This window comes from Chiroxiphia lanceolata, chromosome 20 (assembly GCF_009829145.1).
Source record: "Chiroxiphia lanceolata isolate bChiLan1 chromosome 20, bChiLan1.pri, whole genome shotgun sequence".
Taxonomy (NCBI): domain Eukaryota; kingdom Metazoa; phylum Chordata; class Aves; order Passeriformes; family Pipridae; genus Chiroxiphia; species Chiroxiphia lanceolata.
The window spans coordinates 9417384-9441382 of record NC_045656.1 but is presented as its reverse complement, the minus strand read 5'-3'; the positions used below and the strand labels follow the sequence as shown (position 1 = coordinate 9441382).

Sequence of the window (23999 nt, the reverse complement as noted above, 5' to 3'; positions counted from 1 at the left end):
GCAGTTGATCAGCTGTGCCCTCTGGAACAGGCAGGAGGATTTAGTGGAGGGAGCCAGGGGATGTGGGGAACATCAGGGCAACAGCAAAACGTGTCAAAATAAGGGTTTGTTTCTTTGGTTTCAAATATAGACCTTAAGTTTGGGCACTGTGGTTTCATATTCAGATTTTCCTGGGAGTCCTCAGGTGTTTGTGACCCAGGAAGGGGGCTATGTGTTCTCTTGAAAGGAGTTTGGTGTGGACTAGACAGACACATCCCAAAGTTGTTGACTGAGGTCTGACATGGCTGTAATGGAGCAGTTGAAGGCAGTTTTTATATTGTCTGAAAACTGGTGAAGAGACACTGCTGGGGCTGTGGAGGGGTATGTGCAGGGAGTGTGGCAGATCATGGAAGCATGGAATGGTTTGGGTTGGAAGGGACCTTAAAGATCATCTATTCCAGCCCCTGCCATGGGCAGGGACACCTCCTACTATCCCAGGTTGCTCCTTGTCCAACCTGGCCTTGGACACTTCCAGGGATGGGGCAGCCACAGCTTCTCTGGGCAACTTTTGCCAGGGCCTCCCCACCCTGACAGCCAAGAATTCCTTCCCAATATCTAAGGCATGGTATCTCATGGCTCCATAGCTTGAGACACCCACTCACACAAGCAGGATGAGATTCCCTTTATTCCATGGATTTCTGCAGCCCCTGTGCTGTTCACATTCCAGAGGCACCGCTCTGTATTTATGGGTATTTATGCTTTGCCATTAAAACCCCAGTTATTGGGGGGTTTACAGCATGGCTGTAAACATTTGTAGTGGTTGGAAAACTGACACAGAAAGGTCGACCCTGCAATAACACAGTTTTGAAAAATTAATTTGCAAAAAATAATTTTCAAAACTTTGAGTGATTTTAAAATTGTGTGACTGTAAAAATACTTCAGTGTTTTAAGAACTTAAGGTTAAAAGGAGAAGAGCCAATGGGTTTTCCCAGTGGCTCTATGGATGCATCCAAGTTGAAGAACAGGAATCTTGTCATCCCTTTTGATGTCAACATTTGAGCTCTTTCTGCGCTTCTAGGAAATCTGTTGTCGCAGATTTTAGGAAAATTGCTGTACCAATAACTTATTGAAAAAGTTATTATATTATTCATTGAACAGTGGATCTGATTTTTATTAATTTAACAGGGGATCTGATTTTTCATCTTCTTTTGGCTCTTTTTCAGTGGTGCCACCGGGGAGCCCTGGGCCCATCACCCGGCACGAGTCGTACGACAGCTTGGCCTCCGACCACAGCGGGCAGGAGGACGAGGAGTGGCTGTCCCAGGTACACTTCCAGGGTGTTCCAGTTCAGGAAAACAGGAATAGTAGCCACTGGAAGTAAATTTAACACCTTCCCCTCCAAATGGGAAGTGAGCTTCCAACGACCAGGGGTGTTGCTGTGGGTAAAACTTGTTCGCTCCAGGTTTAACGTGGTGTGAGTTTGGTGGCCTCTACATTTTAAACAAATTAGATAAAAACAAAGCCCCATCGTTACTGACACAATCACATCTTTGGGAAGCTCAGGATGAAGTGGGAAGTTTCAGCTGGCAACAGCAAGTTACCTCTCTCCCTCTTTCTCCTGACAGACGTGGATAAAGGAGGTTGGCTTGGCAAAATGTCTTTTGGGTGGTGATTGTGCTGCATTTTACCATAAAAATGGTTTACTTCCTTCCTTTTCTGGTTATCTGCATTTCCTGCTGATAATTCCTGTGAGTTATAGCTAGATATAAACACTGTATTGCTTTGAAATCATCCTGCTTGGTGGAATATTTTTATATGAGGTCAAATCTTTGTGTTTTTATCCATTCTTGCTTTGTCTCAGTCAATGAAGCTCCTCTTTAAGAACTCAGTAAATACTTGACCATTTGGCTCAAAACAGAAGTTCAGTTTAAGAATGTAGGTCATGAATAATACACTGAGAATTAATTCCTGTTAGAAATAAAAGGTTAGAGCTAAATAAATAAATAACATTTACAAATGCTCTGGATTTGCCAAAGCAATTACAAGGTGCCTGATCCATGGAATTCATCCTGACAAATTAGGTGGGTTTCCTTTGGTTTAGGAACAATGTTGTTATGGGAGTGATGCATTAAATGTGTTGCTGGGGTGTATGGCATAAATATGAAATATTCATGGATGGGATTTGCTTCTCCCACTGGTGAATAAATCATACACAGCTTTCTCCTACAATGAGAGGTTAGGCTTCCACCTGTCCAGGAGCACATTCACTGGGGAATCCTGCCATGGGAATCCACTTCCCTGGCCTGGGGTTCCAGCTGTGGCTGCACATTGAGACATCTCATTTGTCTGTGCTGGGTCTAATTTCTCACAGCACAAAGGTGGTGGAACGACTCAGTCAAGGCAGCCAGCAGGACTTCTGTCCCTGAGCTCGCTGGGGCAAGATCTCAGCTGTAGTTTTCCACCTCTCCAGTACTTTTTGGAGAGTTATTTTACTCTTCTGGTGACTTTGTGGTATAGCAGGAAACTGCAGGAAAAAGAGGTTAAGGTAAATCTACCTTATGGGTGTCTGTTTATTACTAATTCTTGGACCATAAAAGGTGTCAGCGGAACTTAAGACCTCTTGAACTTCATCACACCCATCCCTCTGAAAGAGCAAATATATTTACAGTGCAAAAAAATAAATAAATAAAAGTCCCAGCTGATGTCACAGAAGGCAGATAATTCCAAGGATGCTTCCAGAATGTTTAATTTTTGCTGAGTGAGGGGGTGGTGATAGCCCTCGGAGCACGGAGACGCTGCCGCTCCCCGAGCAAAGCCACTTCAGATTAAGCCCGAAGTGCAAGTGTGCTTTTCAAAATTAAAGTGTTGTTATCAACAGTAACAGCATGCAGCGAAAAAACACCGCCCTTCACTTCAACTTTTCAATTAGAACAGTGGGTAATGTGTGCTGTCAGTGGGAAGTAGATACAATATGTTTGTCCTGCACACAACAGGAGAGTGAATAGGAACATCTGGCCGTAGCCTCAGTAAAATTGCAGAGGCATCTGTTTACCTCTCGGCTCTGTGACACTGATGGTTTCAAGCTTAAAATATACAGATTACTTTATCTGTGGCCTAATTTACACTGCTACATAAAAGCCACTTGCCTCAGAAACGGCTGCAGCCAAGCTGAGTTAGGCTGAGAGAAATGCAGGGATGGAAACAGCGCTGCCCAGGCTGGGGGGGGTTGTTGTCTTTCACCAGCATCCAGCGTTTCAAACTGCCTCTTAAAGCTTGACAATCACTGCTGGTGGACATCTCTGCCATGTGTGTATACAAAACCTATTTTCCTGAATTCCCTCATTGAGTTGCATTTCTGCTGTTTGTTATTTTAGCAGAATTGATAGGAATTTAATAGACTTTTTTTTTATCTTAAAAGTGTGAGTTCGCCAGAGCTTAATATTTTCGTTTCATATTCCCCTTTTCTGATTTTTAAAAGCTCTTTTTGATTTTTGGTGTTGTATTGTATGATCTTTCCAGCTTTAATGATTCTATTCTATAATTACAGAAGTTCTATGCTTTGTTTACCTATTTAATTACAAGACCTAATTTTCCAGTTACCATCTGAAATTTTCCTGGTTGTTTGCAGTCCTATAGTTGCCTTATTTAAGACTTTATCAGAATTGCTGCTCATCACATTTACAGTTATCAGTGTGAAAAGACATTTTTAAAATATTTTGGATGCTTCATTTACTGAAATAACTTATTTTTCCAAAGTTCATATCCAGGCTCTCACAGGGAGCAAGTACCCAGAGGAAAAGTTGAATATTTGAAGTTATTGTTAGACACACCACAGGAATCCTCTGTGCCTTTTGGAAGCAGCCTTGGAGCTGTGAAGCTTTTGTCTCTCTGCATGTACATGCAGTAAATATCCCAAATATGCCTATTCTATAATACTGGGCAGTTGTTCACTGCACACAAGCACCCCACCTCTGGTTTAATTGTCAGAGTTTTGGTTAAATGAGTGTATTTGTGTGTGGCTGCCCTTCTGTGGCACACCCTCGTTTGTGTTACTCGTGATGACATGACCCGGGCTCATCCCAGGGCACTTCCCATCGCTCTCGGTTACAACCCTTGTGCTTCCCAGCAAGATGCTCCCTGCCAGCCATCTCCTCACATGTGCCAACAGGAATTAGGAGCTTGGATTTGAAATCCAGCTCGCGCTGTGTCCGTGGGAAGCAGCGCTGTTAAAGGTGTGAACTTCCACAAAGCAGCTGCAATGAGATTCCCCAAAGAGCATCCCTTGCCCTGGTCAGGATGGGGGTTTCTCTGGCTGCTCCATGCGGATTTAGGCAGGAATGTGATCCCCTGTTGGTTACACCACAATGGCAGTTTCATTGTGTTCGAGTTAGAGCACATATTTCATCCTGGCAAGTGGAGGAATGAGCAGGAGCAGGTGAGGGGATGGCCAGGATGGAGCGTCAGTCTTCAGAACAATTTAAGAACCGGGGTTCAGTGTCCTCAGGCTGGAGGTTCATGGACTTTAAGGCTCTGCCAGAAGCTCTTGGCTTTGGCTAAAAGACCTTTTCTCTAGCAAAGACATTCCAAACTTTCCCTTGTTAGACCCTCCTCCAGATGGATGGCTCCGAACACCCTTTTCCCTTGAACGCGGCCGGGCTCCGGGCGCTCAGCGTTCGGAGGGAACCACTCGTTGCATTAATCATTTCCCACAGGTCGAAATAGTGACTCACACGGGGCCCCACCGACGCCTGTGGATGGGCCCCCAGTTCCAGTTCAAAACAATCCACCCCTCAGGCCAAACCACCGTCATCTCCTCCAGCTCGTCGGTGCTGCAGTCGCACGGCCCCAGCGACACCCCCCAGCCGCTGCTGGACTTCGACACCGACGATCTCGATCTCAACAGTCTCAGGTAAAAACACAACCCCTTTCCAAGCTGCTTCACATTTGCTGTGTGAATAACTCGCCTCCTGCTTAAACGGGGCCATCTGTGCAGGATGTGTCACAGCTTTCACCAGGCTTGTCCAGATGAAAGTCTCCGAAGAGCGCGTGACTCACCCGCAGTAAAAATCCACTGCAGGCCAAGCAGCTCAGGTTCCTTTTGCTGCCCCTTCTTGGGCACACGACAGGGAAAGACAGGACAAAGCCTGGTGGCCTTGCTCAGCATCCTCTAATAAATCCATTTTCTCAGCCATGAGTGGGAGCTTTGTGCCATGGATTTAGACACTGACTATCAGCGGTCAGTGTGTTGGAACAGTAATTGAACTTCTGGAATGTTTTCCTGCTCCCTGGTTTTTGGTTTTTTCCCTTCCTTTGGTCCCTTCCCTGTAATTCTTTTTCATGTATTTAATTCTTCTGGTTTTAGACATTGGCTGATTTGGAACTGGGGCCTAGGGAAGGGAAGGAAGGAGAGTGAAGGTAACTGTGGGTTTGTATTTACTGGTGGTTTGTAGAAGAGCTTTATGCACCATGTGTTTGTGTCCAGGAACTCCAGATCTAACAAGTTTCCATGCTTCTGACTCCTCATGTGATTTGGAGTCCAGAATTCTGTGGTAGGGACTTGGATGGTTTGGGACTCTGTCTGAAACTCTTAGCAGTAAAATAAGAGAGATGGATATTATGACTAATCCCATTAAAACTGGGCAGACTGTCCTTGGACTGGAAATCCATGGGTTTGAAAGGTGTGATTTCTCCTTGTTTGTAATTATTGCCATGAGTAAGGATATGGCTGTCAAACATATTATTTTTTATTGTATATATGTGTGTGTGTATGAAGAAAGAAAACTGAAATAAAAAATACTCATGTGGATCCATGTTACAAAAAGGGTGGGCAATTACAAATGAGCCTTTTCTCCTAAAGTGACAACACCTGCTGTTGAGGGGGTGCTGGAGGCTTTTTAAGCAGTTTGGGTGGGGTGAACTTTTCCCTTTGAGGTTCCATGAGAGCTCCCATCTGAGCCATGCCTTGGGAATACTCCCTTTGTGTAAGTCTCAAAAAATATTAATATGAATCTATGTTACAAGAGGAATGAACAATTACAAATGAGTCTTTTCTCCTAAAATTATCAAAAAAAAAATGCTGCTGTTCAGAAGGTGAAGGAGGCTTTTTAACCTGTTTGGGTGGAGTGAGCTTTCTCTTTGAGACCCCCTGAGAGCTCCCATCTGAACCATGCCTTGGGAATACTCCCTTTGTGTAAGTCTCAAAAAATACTAATATGGGTCTGTGTTACAAAAGGAATGAACAGCTATAAATGAGTCTTCTCTCCTAAAATTACCAAAAAAAATGGAGGCTTTTTAAGCAGTTTGGGTAGGGTGAGCTTTCTCTTTGAGACCCCCTGAGAGCTCCCATCTGAGCCATGCCTTGGGAATACTCCCTTTGTGTAAGTCCCAAAAAATACTCCTGTGGATCTATGTTACTAAAGGAGTGGGCAGTTACAAACAAGTCGTTTCCCCTAAAGTGGCAACACCTGCTGTTGAGGAGGTGCTGGAGGCTTTTTAAGCAGCTTGGGTGGGGTGAGCACTTCCATTTGAGGCTCCCTGAGAGCTCCCGTCGGGAACACTCCCTTTGTGTGAGCCTCAGTCCATCTCCAGATGGATTCTCCAAATCTTGGGAGAAGGGAAACCAAAGTTTTCAACAACTTCGAGCACATTTCAAAACAAACAGTCGATGGTTGATGGTTCCAACTGGTTGAGGGACAGGATCAGGCCTGGCTGTGCCCAGAGGTGACTGTGTGTGTCCTGCAGGATCCAGCCGGTGCGCTCGGAGCCCGTCAGCATGCCGGGGTCACCGCGGCCCGCGGCCGACCGCAGAGGGGTCTCCACAGTCATCGATGCTACTTCAGGTAGGAACACCTTCATTTCTCGTTTTCTGTGGTGTTCATCGACCTGCTGGTTTTTTTCTCTGGTAAATGTTCACTAACCATGGCCACAGACTTGAGGGGTATCGTGATTTTCAGTCAATGTTCATCAACCTGCTGGTTTTTTCTCTGAGAAATGTTCACTAACCATTGCCACAGGCTTGAGGGGTATTGTGATTTTCAGCTGTACACCGGGGTAAGTGCTGTTATACAAATACTCACTGAGTGCTGCCATAATGAGGACTTGTTGTTTTTGGGGTTTTTTTCCCCTCTTACCACTCAAATGTGAAGTCGCAGCGCTGTGGTAAGATCTGGACACACTGTTTACGTGAGGTTTAACACGAGCTCTAGAATGCTGAAATCTGCCTAAACTAAAAAGCAGAACATTTACAAATACTAACACTGAACTGCTTTTATTAATGAATGCCCGAAGCAGAGAATATTACAGTTCCATCTCATTTATAAAAGAGCTTTCATTGAAATGTAATCATAAATGTAATTGATTTCTGTGAACAGTCAGGACAACAGGAGAGTTTATCTGATGTTTGTGTAATGGGCACATTTTCACTACTCTGCTCTGAAGGAGTGTGTAAATTTAATACCACAGTGGTTATGTTAATATCAACAGAGTAATATATGTACTATAAAGTTCTCTTTTTCCCCTCAGTGGTGGAGTGTAGCCTGTCTAAAGAAACAAGGGCAGCAGAGCTTTATATTCCAGTGCAGCTGTGCAGCGTCTGAGGGTCCACACAGCAGGATTTTGTCAAATAAAATCTCTCACAAGTAGAATTATTAAACACACAGCATTAGTCAAACAGTCAAGTCAGAGAGGATTTTAATCTTTAGCGATTTGAAAATCCCTGGAGGCTGCTGATTGGATTGAGGTTAAACTGTAAAGAGAGACTGTAACACATACAGAAACGGGGTTCTGAAGGGTGGTTTAAAGAGAGTTAAAATAAAAGCTCCTGTTTCAGACTCTGCTATTGATGTAAATGCTGAGTCCAACACACTCCATTGTTTGCCAAATGAATTTATTTGGGTATTGCAGGGTATTTCTTATATGTGTTTATAACTGAGTTCGATAATAACCACGTTTACTTTGGATATTGAGAATTGTCATTATAAATTCCATTTTCAAATATTTAAAAGTCATTAAATTAATTCACATTGAGCTTAGACAAACATCTGATGTTGGTTGTTTAAGGGGAATTTTGTTTCTTTTACTACAAGGCAGAGTAATTTTGAAAATAATTGTTTGATCCAGAAGAGAACATCGATGCATCCATTATGATTTTTTTTTTTGGACTGGTTCATCTATACCTGTTAGCCCTGAAAGGTTACAAGTTTGAATCACAGGAGTGCTTCTGTCTGTGTGTGTGACACTGGAGATTCAGAGTGATTAATGGCAGAGCTGTTCCTCCCTATCAGCTGGTACAGAAAGAGATATCAGGATTATCAGGGTGGGGAATTTTCCCTCGTGTGCAGGGGCAGTACCTTTACCTGTAACAGGGATGTGTAATAATTCTGAAATATGACCATTCTGAAACTGTTATTCCACCTCCAGTAGAAGCAATGAACACGTAGGACTTGTAGCTCTTCCATGCTAAACAACTTTTCCTGAGGTGTGGATGGGGCTTTAATATGAATTGGCCCATGTGAAGGTGATGAAGTTCCATTTTTAATGCCTTTAACATGTGTCCATATTACAGTCCATTGTATAAGTTTTTAGGATGCTGAAGATATATTTACTGTACAGCAGTGACTCAGTTTTGTTGTAGCACCTCATAAGTTTCTTATAAACAATACATGGGTTTTCTAAGGGACATGCTGATGGCAGGGATTTATTTACTTCACTGCCAGACAGGTTGGATTTGAATTGACTTTTGATTCAGGGACTTCACCATCTATTATCAGTTTTTGTATTGCCTGAGCCTTGTCCTTTCCCATGCAGAAATTAGTGCAAATTTTGGATTATGTGTGATGGTGCAGGGCTGTGAATTCTGCTACAGAGTAAAGGAGACACAAGGAAAAAACATACACTGTGTTCTGAGATTTTGAGATGTTCTTGTACCAGGGCCCAGCAAAGTAGAGTGTTTTATGCTCATTTTCTCCTCTTCCCATCTCTGAGATGTGCAGAAAATGACACTGAGCTCAGCTCTGGGTGTGAAGGTTTTATTTAAACACTGCTCATGCACACCATTGCATTTTGGTGCTGCAATTATTCCCATTTCCTGCTGTTCCCAGGGCGTGCCCCGAGTGGCTGATGTTCTTTATGGAAAATACATTTCTAGGTTTGAAGGATTTTTTTTTAAGTAGGTCATAAATTTTTCCTGCCTGAGCTGACCCAGGAAGTGATTCTTCAGCTCTGACCTGTGATTTGAGCCCATTGCACTTTATGAAGATGCTTATCTGGAGGTTTCATTGCCTGTTGCTTGGAGATACAACCCATGTGGCGCCTCTGCTTATCTGACTCATCACTTCTTCTTCCTAGCAAAAGATTTCAAGTACATGTTTATCATCTCCCATTATCCTCCTGCCATTCTTGATGGCTTCCTTCCTTCTCCCCCCCGTTGGTGACAACTCTGTTGTTGCATTTAATAAGAAATTTATGTGCTTTTTTTTTTTTAAATCGTGATTTTCACGTCTGTAAAACTGGGTTTGTGCTTATGACAATCAGGTAATTTTCAAAAATCTGCCTTTAAGAAGTATGTCATGGGTTTTAGATTTCCTTACAAAACTAATGCTGTTATCAATAAGGAAATTTTGCAATGCTATTTTCAACTTGGATGGTTGTTTTTATAACCATTCCTTGGATAAATTAAAAAAAAAGAAAGGTATGTTTCAATTTGGCAGGTTATCTCAACTCAAAATTCTCCTGAGATATTCTTCTCTGGTTCATTTTTTTAAAATCAAATCTTGAAGGGAAGTTTGCAAAGCTGCAGTCACCTAAAGCTACTGGACATTTGTCCCTCAGTGCACACATTTTAGTCGTGTGCATCACAGAGAGAATATACCCTGAAGGATTAAACACACTGTAATTCCAGCTGCTGTTCCAGATTGCCAGTTGGAGATGTTAAAGGGACAACACTGAGTTTAAATCTGTATAAAGCAGGAAGCTTTTACTGATAATGCAGCAGGAGAGCCAGTGCTGTGCAGGCAGTAGCTGCTGACTGTGTGTCAGGAGTGTCTCTGTGTCCTTCCTTCCCAAAGTGTGCTCTGGCTGTGACACAGCTGGGGTGAGCCTTAGTAAGTCAGGTTGTATTTAAGACTTTATTAGACACCAGAGATGAAAGAAAAACCTTCAAGGGGGCTCCGTGTGCAGGAGATGCTGCAGCTGAAGGTCACACCCTTTACACATCCAAACCAGCCAACCCTGCACCACAATCTGTGGTGTGACCAAAAAAAATTGGTGCTGAATGACCTGTCTTGTGTTTCAGAAAACCACCCTGCAAGCAGGATTTGGAAATCTTGCATTACAGGTGTACATTGAACGCTCTTCCTTTTTTTTTTGCTGTGCATTAGATCTGATTTTGGGCCAGCTGAGCAGAGCTACAGGATAGTGGGGACTAATGTAGAAAATATGAGCATAGGCCAGACATGCAGTTGAGTATTTCCAGGCACCTTTCTGAATGTTCATGCTATGGCCTGTGGAGGAGTGATGCACATCATATGTGTTCCATACCTGAACAATCAAAGCTGATAGAGCTCCATGAATAATCCATAACACAAAAATTAAGGGTGTAGGGAGGCTGGGATACCTGTACAGACAACTCTGAGTGTTCAGAGCTGGAGAACCCCCAGGGAAAAGGTTTGCAGCAGTTCCTGAGCACAGTGAATTTGCTCACACAGCTGCACTGAGTGTGTGGGCAAGTGTTGCCCTCAAACTGCAGCACATGTGTGGGCTCAGGTGTGCTCAGTGAGTCAGCTCTGCTCAGCTAAGGGAAGTGGCTGCATTTGTGTGTATGAAAAGTCGTGTTTATTCCCTCACACAAAGAGGTTTTGGACACCCAGCAGCCAAATAATGACTTGGTTGCATCATTGGTGGTGTAGGGGAACATTGACAAAGATGTTGTCTGATCTCTTTTTTTACATCAACCTTCTCCTGCTTGGATCACAGAATAGAATCTTTGTTTCTTTCTTGCTTGGGACCAAAGCAGAAGTTAGAGTGGGAAGGATTTTAATGAATGGTGTTATTTAATGAACAAAATTAAATTTGTAGGAGAAAAAGATCCTGAGGATTTTTTTCCCCCTCTTTGATTGTGTGTGGGGTGGGGGGCACCTTAATGTTCTCGTCTGAAACCTGGCTGTGCTTCTTAGGGATGCACATAATTTTTTAATGAAGCTTGTTTATTACTGTTGTATGAAACTCTGACAACACTAAGCTCTCTTCTGGTTACTTCAATCAATGCCCACTTAAAATCAGCTTGTAATTTAGTACTTCCCTTTCTTTTGTGTGCGACTGGCTGGCCATGAACAGATAACTCTGTGCCTGCAGAGGGTTTAATGAACAGGAGGATTGACTTGGATTCTGTGGGGGAGGGAATTGGCCTCCCCTCCCTCCCTCCCTGCTGCCTGTGAAGGCCCTTTCATTGTTCATCCCCACACCTGGGAGACAGGGACCACGGGACAAATCCTTAGTGTCCAGCAGTGCTCTCTTCCCTTGGAATTTAATCAACACTTGTGCTGTCACACCTTAAAGCAGCCGAGCTCTTCTCTGTTGTCTGCACAATCAAATATTCATTGCCCAGCCCTGCACACCACAAAGTGCTGCCTGGCAGCAGCGCAGCTCAGTTATTCAGGTAGTAAAGATGTGGGGAATGCAGCTGGCAGATGAAGTCACCGACATTACCAATTCCCAGGCTGTCCTTCCTGCCACAGGCAATCACTGGCAGGCCTGGGCCGTGCCTGGTTTCCCATCCCAGGCTCTGGAAGGGCCCGGGAATGTCACAGATGCTTGAGCTGCTGTGCCTGAGTGGAGCCGGGCAGGGCTGGAGGGTCCTTGTTGCAGAGGGATGAAATCAATAGGGGCTGAGTCCTTGACCTCAACCTGTAATTACCTGGCTGGGATAAAGGTGGGGCAGGTAGAGATTGCACTCAGTATAATGCTGAGCTTTGAAGCCCAGGGAGAGGTCTGGCCCTTGGTCTGTTCCTCACAGCAATTGAGAGGTTTTAATAATGGGCAGAGAACAAGCTGCTCTTAGAGGCCATCACCTGTTCAGCAACACAAAAATGTACCCAGCACTGCTTGGTTTGGATTTCTTCATCCCCTTAGCTTAAAGTTCAGTGAGTTTAAGTTGTGGTTCTTTCCTGGAGTAACTCCTGTCCCAATTCTATTTAAATTCAAATCTATTTAAAATGCTTATTATGTTACTGATTTGCATAAGTTTATGCATTATTCCTTGACTAGTGACAGCCTGTGGGATATATCAGGTATCTGTTTCCTCAGTGCAATAGCACACACTCACATGTGCTCCTGCTCTCTCCATCCTGCTCATCTGCCTTGCTAAGCATGTGTGTGCATGAGCTGCATAATGCAAAATTCTGGTACTTAGAATGTTTTCAACTTGATTTATTTCATCTAATTTGAGAAAATGTTATCTGATGATTTTTGAAGAGAGCCTTAAGACAGAAGTGACTTCAGCAGGCTCCAGGATGCCAAAGCAGTGTACATGATTACATCCAGAAACAGCTATGCCCTATAGACTGGGGAGAGATGTGAGGAGAAATTAAAATGACCTGACACTACTGACTGGGCACTTGCTGCTGGATCATTGCCTGGGCTGGGAAAAGACTCAGCTGCAGGGAGACATGGAGTAGCATTAATGTCTTGAAACACCAGTGGGTGTTTTCTCCAGGCAGGAGAAGTACAGTGGAGAGAGGACAAGCACGGGAGCAGTGACTGAAAGGCAGCAGAATCATTATATACTGATTTAATTTCCCTCTCTGGGATGGTTGTGGGTGGTTTAGTCGGTTCTGGAGGTGGGAGCTCACTCTGCACAGCACAAGGTAGTGATGGGGGGGGCTGTTACTCTTCATCCAGTTTGCCTTTGGGGCAACTGAGGAGGCTCCCAGTAGCTGAAGCAGTTCATCCCTTCGAAGGTGGTTGTGCTCCAACACACGAGTGTGTATCAGCTTAAAAAAATAGTGCAACGTGCAATTAACTTCACTGATGGAAGTGAAAATCAAAAATCAATGATTTCTAGACGCTGATGCCTTGAGTTGAGTTTGATTTTAAGCAATTTAAGTTCCTCAAGGTGCTTAATCCCCCAAACCTGGTCACCTCCTTCATCTGGCCAATAATGTGATTTTTGGCCCAGCAGTTCCCACGTTCTCTGAAAGCCGAGCTGTGACCTGACCAGCATCACAACCAAACGCAAGGGAATGGGGTTTTTCTTCCCCTTACCCGAAGATAAGTTGCAGTGGGGCCTCCAGGGACCACGATAATGGTCACTGGCACAGTCCTGCTGCTCCCAGACAGTTGTTCTCGTGTCACACAACCCACTGGGCGCGTGTTCCGCGGGCCATTAATGCAGCCACTGCAGTGTCTCATCACTCAAGTGCTGGGAACTGACTTCCAGTTGGGGAAGCCACCTTCAGCTCACATAATGGTTTGTCAGCTGAAAAACAGCAGCAGGTCCAGCACAGAAGTGCCTTGGGTTTATTTATTGGGGGGAAAAAAAAAAATAAAAATCTCAATATCCTGGGTGTTTTGCACATCACTAGTTCAAACTCACTCCTAATATGATATTGTCTTATGTGCCCCTAATTATCTGTCATTAGCAGTTGTTAATGTTGTGTGTAGGTAGCTTTAAAGCTCTGGATAAGTGGAAAGTGTTGATTCTAATCATATCTGACACCACAATCTTCCGTGGAGCAACACATGAGCTGAGATTCCCGATGGGCTCCTGTAGGATACAATATTTATTATAGCTTGAGATCTAAGAGCTCCCAGCTACTGTTAAACTTACAAGAGATCCAGAAACCTCAGTGTCTGTACTTGTGTTTTTAGAGATTGCACAGAAATAACACACCGTGTGGTATTTGTTCATTGACATTTCTGCTCTTTTCCTGCAGTGCTTAAAGGAAGCATTTTGCAAACCTTTATATTTTTATAAGCCTGTAATAGATTCTAAGCTCATCTATTAATCTGGACTGCTTGAAGTGGCTTTAAAACAGTGTTCTTTGTGCATGTTAAAAGGGGGGTATTTGAACATCCATCTGCAAGTGAATTTGAGAGTTGCTGTTGTTTCAGGGCGAGCTTTCATTTATAAGCAGTTTTCCCAGTTTAGAATAGAGAAATTCTTACTGAGTGATTTCACTAAATTAGGCTTTATATTTTGAAGTATTTTTGAAGTATTTGCTCAACATTTTGCTAAGCAATGTCTGCTAGTTCCTTAGTGAACACTAATTTTTTAGTATTTCCTCATACTACAGATAATAGATTCTTTTGTGAGTAATACTTTGTTCTTTAATAATGAAATGTTTGACAGTTAATATTTCCAGAGCCACAAAAACTTGTTGCTTTATAAGCCACCACAGGTTTAATATCTGATTTTTTTTTTTTTTTTAATTTATCTGGCCCAATCCACTGCTTGTGGTGGAAAGACTTTACCTGGATCTTTACTGACCTGGCTTTAAACACATGGGGTTTTTTTTACTGTAATATCAGCAAATGTACCTATTTTCACCATTGTGAATCCAAAATGAGTAGGTTTTAGCAATTGCCCATTGGGGTGTGATAAGGATGAGTGAGCACAAGTGTGAATTTAGGTGTATGACACACAAAACTGAGCTATTTGGATTGATAGATCCAATGCCTGACTGATCTGTTTTAAGGTGGAGTTTGATGCTTGGAGGGTGTCACAATCACAGCCTCCTCACCCCAGCTTCTTGCTGAAATAAGGATGTTCTCTGCTGGAAGTAAATGTTTATATCCCAGTTGAAATATGGCCTGTTGGTACTTACTTGTGTATATATTTTATTGCCTCGGTGACGTAAGGGGCAAAGAAACACATGGAAAATATTTTGTTTTCCTTAATTATCCACTGCTGTGGAATACCCATTGGCTTGGAGTCGTGGCTCCTCCCCTGCCTTGGACTCCATCCCTGGCATCATCCCAGCCAGTTTTTAATAGTGCTTTATCTGCTGCTTGCACTGCTTTTAACTTTCACTTTTTATTGCAACCCGAGCTAAATTGGGTGCTGGTTACAACCCCAGCTCCGGGTGCAGAGCTCCAAAGAGCCAGAGCTGGTGCCAGCAAGTGTTTGCTGTGGAGAGCGGCCGGAATGCGGGATGAGCCGGGAAGGGGAATGTGGGCTGAGAGGAGCCCCTGTCTGGCACCATCCTCCTCCTCAGCCAGCTCTCATGTGTGGGTAGGTCCTGGCAGTGCCTCCAGCTGGGGGGCTCTGACTCCTGAGCACCTCTGGGGACATCCCACCCGGGACTCACCTCCTTCCAAAAGGAACGCGGAGTCTTGGAATGCGGAGCACGGGAAGCCAGTTATTCTGTGTGCCTAAACCTGCTGGTGCTGCTCCCCTTGGGAAGGTGAAAACAAGCAGGTCACAGTGGGTAAATGACAGAGAACAGGTTTGGGATTATCAACATCATTAGCAGGGATTCCTCCAGGTGAGAGGCGCTCTGGGAGCACCGAGGCCAGTGCTGTGCAGGGAACGGGCCTGTAAGATGGAGCAGGATCAGGGAAAAGCAAAAGGTGGTGCTATGACTAACATATGTCTTTTTCTGGAGTTTGGCCACAGCTTTAAGGCCTCCGAGTGGATTCCTGGGGCCTTCGTTTCCTATCCCAAACCCGACACGAAAGCCTTTCCAAATCTGTTTTATAAACTGTGCAACTGTGATAGTCCTATCAAAAACCCCGTGTCCCCGGGTCAGGTGGGGTGCAGGCCCCCTCCTCTCCTGAAATCCCGGGCTTACCCAGTCTTTCTTTCCCTGATATTTCCCTCCAGCAACAGCGGGGCAACCATTTGTGCCTCGTGTGTGCCGGGTGTGCCGTGTGGGAGAGCCTGCGGGGGCTCCGGCACAGCTGCTCTCCCTGGAGCTCACATCTGCTCGCAGGAGCGGGCGTTTGTCCCAGGCACAGCTGGCCCTGGCTCTGCACGACCCACCTGGATTGCTGGAGAGCTCATGGAATTCGTGAGGCTTTGGCACCGGGGCCGGAGCTCGCTGGGGAGCCCCGGGTTGGGTTGGAGTGTTTGGTTTTGGTGTCTCTGTTGCTCCCTTCGTGTTGCGTTTGCTCCGGGTTTGTGGTGAAGTTGGTGGGAGAAAAGCGGCTCAAGAACTGGGATCTCTCTGATTTGTGGCCTTTTTTAGGGCACTACAAATAGTCCTGACTGTGCCCCTCTACAAAGATAGTATCTGCCTAATTTTGCCTTGATAGGAAAAAGCAGGAGAAGCCACTGTTGCAGTCAGAACCTTGCCAGCTCCTTGCAATTCCCATTCACTGAATTCCCATTAATTGGAAAAGTAGCTCTTCAGACTTTCACCTCTCTTACTTACAGCGGGAATGCTGAGCAAACCACTGTGTGCTCTGCTGTTTGCCCATCACTTAAAATGCATTTTAAAAGTCAGCATAATGTCCTCAAAACTTAACTTGTGATTGAATGTCAGATGTAGTAAATGGCCATGGAACATCTGCAGAGTTTTTGTGTTGCTGGTGGATTTTTTTTTTTTCTTTTTTAAGAATCAGAAAGTTGCCATGAAAGAATTTGGAAAAGAAAAGGAATACCCCAGTGTCAGCCTTTTGCTTTTGGTGTTCCTATTTAAGCTCTAAAAACCCACCCAAAATAAACCCAAAGCAGCACACAGTATGCAGTGAAACACTTACAGGGACACGACATTTTACCACTGAAGTTCGATAAAAAATTCACTGTATCATAAGTGAACCATTTCCCCCTTGATTTGTGTCCAAAATATGAGGAGAAACCTTGCAGCTGCATGTTGCATTTTACAAAAGAACATATGCATGCATTTAAATCATTTACATTTCATCTTTGCTCTCTCTTATTTTTAACCCATATTATGGTGAGTGACAGCATGTTTGGAAAAGCGAGGCTGAAAGCAAAGTTTAAACTTTGATGCCCCATAAGCTGAACTGCAAGAAGGGCTTCACCATTTCATTATTTTATTTCAAAGTTTTGGCTCGTGCCTTTTCCTTTCTCTCCAGTGAAACGTGTGACTGAAACTTTGGGAATCTGGCTGGCAATAAAAAAAAAAAAATTAAGTTCTGCTGCAGTTGGTTTGTGCTGGTCCTGCAGATCCATCCTTGGGAGGATGCACAGCCATGTGCCTAAAGGTGCTCTGGCTCAGTGAGGCCATTAATTAATTGGTGATCATTAGGGGGTATCAAATATTCCTTGTGCTATAAAACTGGTTTTGCTGGGGGTGAGGAGGGGAAGGTGGAGGGGCACCAGCTCTGCCTGGTGTACTGTTCTTCAGCACTGACATGACTGTTCTTCAGCACTTCCCTTCTCTGTGTCAAACTGGCCACTTTTAACTCACCTGCTTTTAGAGCAGGGGTCAACAAAGAATTTGGATTGTGGGTGTGATGTTTTGTTTCGTGCCATCAGCAGGGCAGTGCTCCCCCTCTGCTCTGTGTGAACAAATAAAATTCAGCTTTATTGGCCTAGTTATGGCCTTTTAATAACCCTTCAGTGGCACATTGTGCAAGCCGTGAAGTGCTAACGTGTGCTCTGCCGCGATGGAACGTGACGGGAGGACACGGATCCGTCTGAGGGGTGGCAGGTGAGGGGGTGCAGGAGCCCACCCCCCCTTTTCCGGGGGGAACTGGGCTCCCAAGAGAAGCAGAAGAGCAACAGAGGTACCCAAATGATGCTGGGGAGAAGGGTTTGTCACCTTCCCCTCATCCCTGGCTGTCTGTAAATGTAGATTTGACTCAGTGAGATTCAGAGCTCAAAATACACAGTGATTTTATCCCTGAGAGCTTGCAGAAATTTTTCCGACCTTCCAGACTTTCTGAGAGCTAAACCCAGTGTTCTTCATTTATTTTGGTAGTAAAGATTGACTCATAATTGAGGATATCACGTGGAGGACCTGTTACTTATTTGTCCATCCATCCTTCCGTGTTTAAAACCAAGTCGAGAACCTAATGAGGTTACAAAAATATTGCTGATCCTGAAGCAAATACAGTTGGAGAACATATGCTTTGGTTTTACATTTCTGCCTCTAAAAGGTGACATGTCCCGTGTTTGTCATTTAATTTAACATTCTATATATTTTTAAACGGCTGTATGATTTGAAGTCTCCAGATGCCGGGCTTTGTGCTAAACGAGGCTGACAGTTCAGTGATGTGGAAGGCCATTATCTCACCTTTGTGCTTCTAAACTGTAGCCACTTGCCTTTGCCTGCTCAGAATGCATTTGCTGCCTTGCAGCCCAGGAATTTTTAACACCTATTGAAAGCATTAATTAGCTGTGCCATGCTGATGAGCACTCGAGGTGAAAAGCAGGAACTGATGCTGCCCTTCCAGTTTGTGTTTCTCCCCTTGCTTGTACCAGGGGTGCAGTAGGTGACTGATGAACTCCAGTGGCAAAGGCTGACTGGGGTGCTCTGTGCTCTCAAATTTCACAATTAACAACGGCAGTTAATCACTTGGTACTGGGGTGATATGTGTAGTGTGTCAGTGGGAAGGGAGTGGAAGGTGATCCTGTGCCAGTGGCAGCTTGCTGAGATGTTCTTTGGATGATCCCTATAACCCAGAATCCTGGAGTGCTTTGGGTAGAAGGGACCTTAAAGCCCATCCAGTTCCACCCCCTGCCATGAGCAGGGACACCTTCCACTAGCCCAGGTTGCTCCAACCTGGCCTTGGACACTTCCAGGGATGGGGCAGCCACAGTTTCTCTGGGAATTCTATTCCAGCACTTCACCACCCTCACATGGAAGAATTCCTTCCCAATATCCAATCTAAACCTGCTCTGGCAGTGTGAGGCTGTTCCCCCTTGTCCTGTCACTCCAAGCCCTTGTCTCTCTCCATCTTTCTTGTCAACTCCCATCAGTTCATGTGTAATTCCAAACCACACCATGGGAAAGACCACTGGATTTTTATACACTCAGTAGAAGCATTTCCCTAAATGCTGTGGTCGCTCACATTGACTAATGAATCCTAGAGGAATATGATTTGATGGAAAAAAGTGATTTAAAGATAAAGCAGTGGCATTGCAGAGGTTTATCTTCAGGTCGATTTGCTCAGAAATGTTACTCCCGTTTTCCAGCAGATTTGGTGATATTGTGTGTTCTCTCCTGATGTTTAGTCACCAGTGGAAGGGATTTGTGTGTTTCCACAGTCTTTGTTAACATAAAACCACCAACACAATGTCTTAGCAGCCAAGAATGTGAGCTCAAAAAACAAAGTTCCGTCCCGATGTCTGTGGACTGATATAACCCCGTTCCCGTAAACTGAAAGCCCTTTAAGAATGTAGAAGTTCCATATGGTTTGTCCTCTCGAAGGGGAAATTTGTTCCATTTCTGCAGATTATCGTGGTGTCCTTTCAGAGGACAATTTGTCCCCGGAGAAGTCCAACCCCCACGTTCCCCAGGCACACTGGAGCTGCTCCCGAGCTGGGCTGGCCCCTGATGATGCCATGGAGGTGCTTCTGTCCACGTCCCATCCCTCTGTGTGCCTGGAACATAAGGCCATGTGTTGATAAACAGCTCTAAATGGCTCTATCCATAAACCAGTAAACCAAAATTCAGGCTTTTGTATCCCATTACCACCATCCTGAGTCAGCAGGTCTCTCAGACAATCATTTTTCTCCAAACTTGGAAACCGGATAATCATTACTTGGACTGTTAAAGTTCAGTAATACAAGAATAAGTCATAAATATGTCACTTGTATCTTAAAAGCTAACTGGCTAGAAACTCTCCCTCCTGTCTGATCAGGCCTCCAGTGCCTTTGATCACCATTTTCTCCTCTTTCCCAGCACCACAGCGAACTTCTTTAGTTTTCCACGTTTTCCTCTGCCCCTGTGACAGTGTTCTGCTGCAGATTACAGCTGTGCTCAGGCACCATAAGGTTTATATGATTAGTCAGCATTTGGTTTCCATATATAGCAAAAAGTACGTCTGGAGAAAATATTCTTGTACATATTTCCAGGCAATAGGATCAAAGCCCTCTGTAGGTTCTCAGTTTTAATTTATCTCTTCTTGCTTGCTGTCTGAGGAACATCAAACAGAGCCCGTGGTCGCGGGAGGGAAGGGAGGGAGCCCTTTGCTGCAGAGCTTTGGGAGCACCCTTCATCCCAGCCAGCTCCAAATCCTGCCCTTTCTTCCCTCCCCATTGCCCAGCTGTGAACTTTGGGGTTTGTGCCCACGTGTTTCTGCCCAGGTGTGCCTCCTTTTCTTGAATTTTTGTCTCCTTGATCCCCAGTTCTCCCCCGGTCTCCGTCAGTCCCAGTGGCAGCTGCTGGGCCTGTCTCCCTCTTTTGCCACAGTGTTTTCTGTAGTTCTTGATCCCTGTGTTGGCTCTTCTTCTGCCATAATGTGCACAGTTCATCCTCTTCCAACTAAGGAATGCTTGTTCCCATCTCATCTTTGGGGTTTTTTTGGTAAATTCCTCCAACTTCTCTTTATACTCTTAATATCTCTCAGTATTTGCCCAGAGAAACTGTGGCTACCCCATCCCTGGAAGTGTCCAAGGCCAGACTGGGTGTGACTTGGAGCAACCTGGGCTAGTGGAAGGTGTCCCTGCCTGTGGCAGGGGTGGAACTGGATGGTTTTTGAGATGCCTTCCCACTCAAACCAATCTGTCATTCTGTGATTTGCTTCTCCACGAGAAGGCCTTTCTTCTGGTGTCAATTCCCCAAACTGAAGCTCTGATATCTCCCAAAAATGTGCAAACTAACAGCACTTCCATTTGTGCCTGTGTGAGGAATCCCCTGTGCAGGTGGATATTATTGGATTAGGTGCTGTATTTGTCATCTCAATTAGATATTTATTTTTCTTTTTTTTTGGAGCTTTCATTAGATTCTTACAGCAACAATTTGTAAACTTTGATGCTTTTGCAGCGTGGAGACAGCCAGAGGTGACTGTCATTAAGTGAGTAAGCAGGATACTTTAATCACACAAATCCTAGAACATTTTCATAGGAGGAAGTTTTCTGAAGTTTTCTGAGCTATTAGTAAGTGGAGCAAGCCAAGAGATCCGAGACCCTTTTTTTACATCACATTTTTAGAAAGGCCTTTTTTTCCTCCCGATAGAAGATCTGCATTAAAAAAAAAAAAAAAAATATATAATTAGCTTGATTTCAGTCGTCCACTCAACGTTTCTGAGGCGCTCGCCAAACGATCCCAGGTGTGGGATTGCAGCAGGTAATTTCCTGCGCGGAATTTGTGCGGATGATTTTCTGTGTGGGGAGATGATATCGGCTCACCTGGCCCCTGAGCCACAGAGAAATCCTTTGTTTATTCATTTAGTAGGCAGATTAACCCTAATGAATATGGGCTTCCTGGAAACAGATACAGGGGACAATGGCGGGGTGAGGAGCGGGGGAGAAACGGGGGCAAATTCCCTTTTCTTTCTTCACTTGGAAATAATGGTGGCTTTCAGGGGGGCAGGGGTGTTGTAAAACCCGAAAGGAACGTGAAATATGTCGGCCAGAAATTCTTGATTTTCGAACAAAATCTTTTCTTTTGTGGTTCAAAGAGGGGCTGGGGCTTCCTTAGTGTGTCAGGTACAATTGTGCCCTGTTGAACCTGTTGGAATGTTTTGTCGTGTCAAAAAGTAGGATAAAGTGGGCATCTGAGATGTTGCACTGAATAGCACCTAAATCCTAAAACTGGAGGACCTCAGTGTGTGTTTTACGTGGTTGCTCCAGTATTTTGTGGAATATAGGGGTGGTTTTTAATAATTACTTCACTGAATTAAAGGTTCATAATATAATCTGCCTTTGAAACAGTTCATACATTGTCCTAGACAACCACAGAAAAGCACAAGAGTCTTGATGGCTTAAATAATTTTGTTCCATTTCTTTTTATTGCATGGGAATAAAGCTGTGGAAAGGTGTGTTTAGGACTGTGTTGGATTTCTGTTGCCTGAGTAGCTGTGCTGGACAGGGAGGCAGCGTCCACACAGGGTTAGGCTGCACATCTGACTTGATTTTCAGTCTTGGGGTGGCACAGAAAAGCTTCCAGAAGCATTTCAAACAGCCCAATTCCTTGTGTTCCTGTTGGGTGATGTCTGCAAGTGTTCTGCACGAGGCTCATGAAAGGCTGCACCGTTACATTGATTTAAATAAACGAGGAGTAATTTCTCAGCTGTTGTTGACGGGACATTGGACTATTGTTCGTAACACAATGTGGGAATCTGCCTGGAAAAGTAGTGGAGGTGAATCCCAAAGCCCTGAGAAGCAGAGGGAAAAGAGGGTCATTGACTTCAGGGACATAAATCAGGCTGGCCGTGGTGTTACAGGCAGGTTCACTGCAGTATCACTCAGCCTGTGTTTGAACAGCATGAATAAATTAACTTATTCGAGCTCAAAGAGGGAATAATGTCACGGTGAATTAAGATGTGTGTATGTTAGTAATTATGTATTTTTTAATGCATACACACGTTAGATGGTATTTGAAATTAGGGGGAAGCAGTCTGCTAGCTGAGATCTCTGCTGTGAGCTACCAGTCAAAGTGCAGACATGAGTACAATGAATGATTTTGCTGCAGTTGAGAGAGGAACAATTTCTTGCATTTTTATGTGACTGGTACTCGAGATACATTATTCCCAAGGCATGGATGTGTAGACACAGATGTGAAAATCTCTTAACTTCCAACCAAACTTTTCCAGATCTTATCACTATAATTTATCCTCTACTCTCTGTGGACTAGAAAAATGTCTTCTTACACATAACTTTATACATTGGAGGGAAAGGAAAGTTCTGTTCTACCACATGGTGAGTGTTGAAGATCGGATACTGTTGGCTTTGACACGCTGACTTTTGTAGTTGCCTGTAAAAACTCTAGAGTTTCAGAAGGGAAGTGAAAAAACAGAATCCACCTTTTCCACAAAGAAGAAAAGTTTCCATTGTCCCTCAGTCCCATCACTGAAAGTACAAGTGGGCAGGAGCAGATAATTTTCTGGAGGTGAATATCTCTACATGGGTACGTGTGTGTGTGCGCATCGGGCAGCAGTAAATCACAAAGGAATACGTTTGCTTTGTATGGAGATTGTTTTATCCTTCTTAAAGCTACTATTTATATAACCTTTAACCAAACAGAGAGTAGCCAAAGTATTTCTGAGAGTGAGAACTGCTTTTCTGGCCGGGGTGGGCAACAGCTCCGTCCCCTCCCCTCGCGCCGGGCGGGAACTCACCACGTTGACACGTGGACAATTTGCCAGAGATTATTATTTTTTTCTTCCCCCCCCCCCCTTGCACGTGAAAGCTCCAAACAGATCCGTGTCACATTAGGTGTCATTAAAATAGAGCTTGTGATAACTAAATAATAAATTTAGTGGTACCTAATTACTTTCAGGAGATGTTGACACAGTTGCCGGAGACGACTGTCGCGGGGAGCCTTTGGAAGGAGCAGAGACTGTCTGTGCTAGAGGGAGGGGAGGTTTCCCCTTTTAGTGGAAACCAAAGGACAACAGTCATTATACGATTCTGTACTTTAAGTATTTTCATAATCCAACATAAATTGGCCCACCCAAGGATTATGTCTGTCTTATAAGGATGTGTTTATATAGTCATTGGGTGAAAGATTGCAGAAGTTGAACCGCTAGTTTTGAAAGTCGAGCCAGACCAGGAAAAATCAGGATACAATTTGGCACTTATGGAGACTAAATGATTTCCTTTTTAGCTGCTGATTTCTACTGGGAAATGTATCCTTGGACTGAAAATTGCATCCGGAAAAATGTTTATGTAGTGTTTTTCAAATGACTGATTATTCCTCTAACCTTTAACACGCACTGTGTGTGATTTTCTTCCTTATTAACTCTTTCACAACCAAAGGAACAATTTCCTTCACTGTAAATAAAATTAAGTATACATTTCAATTCATGCAATATTTTAATGCTGTAACAACACAGCAAAAGTCAAGCTGGGGATTTTGTTGAGTCAGTAACACAGGGAAATCCAGCTCATCTTGAGTCAGAGTCTCCTGGAAGAGGAATATCCTGCTTGGACAGTGAGGCAGGCAGAGCAC

The 23999-nt window shown here is 44.2% G+C and overlaps 1 protein-coding gene across 11 annotated transcripts in view; it reads left to right on the top strand.

The window, feature by feature from the left end:
* BCAS3 (BCAS3 microtubule associated cell migration factor) overlaps nucleotides 1-23999 on the top strand; it is a 319099-nt gene that overhangs the window by 132343 nt on the left and 162757 nt on the right. For all 11 annotated transcript variants that reach the window (XM_032707131.1, XM_032707129.1, XM_032707130.1 and 8 more), the window contains 3 exons: nucleotides 1203-1303; nucleotides 4692-4888; nucleotides 6721-6818. In XM_032707131.1, the coding sequence (XP_032563022.1) occupies nucleotides 1203-1303; nucleotides 4692-4888; nucleotides 6721-6818 (396 nt within the window). The remainder of the gene's footprint in view (nucleotides 1-1202; nucleotides 1304-4691; nucleotides 4889-6720; nucleotides 6819-23999) is intronic.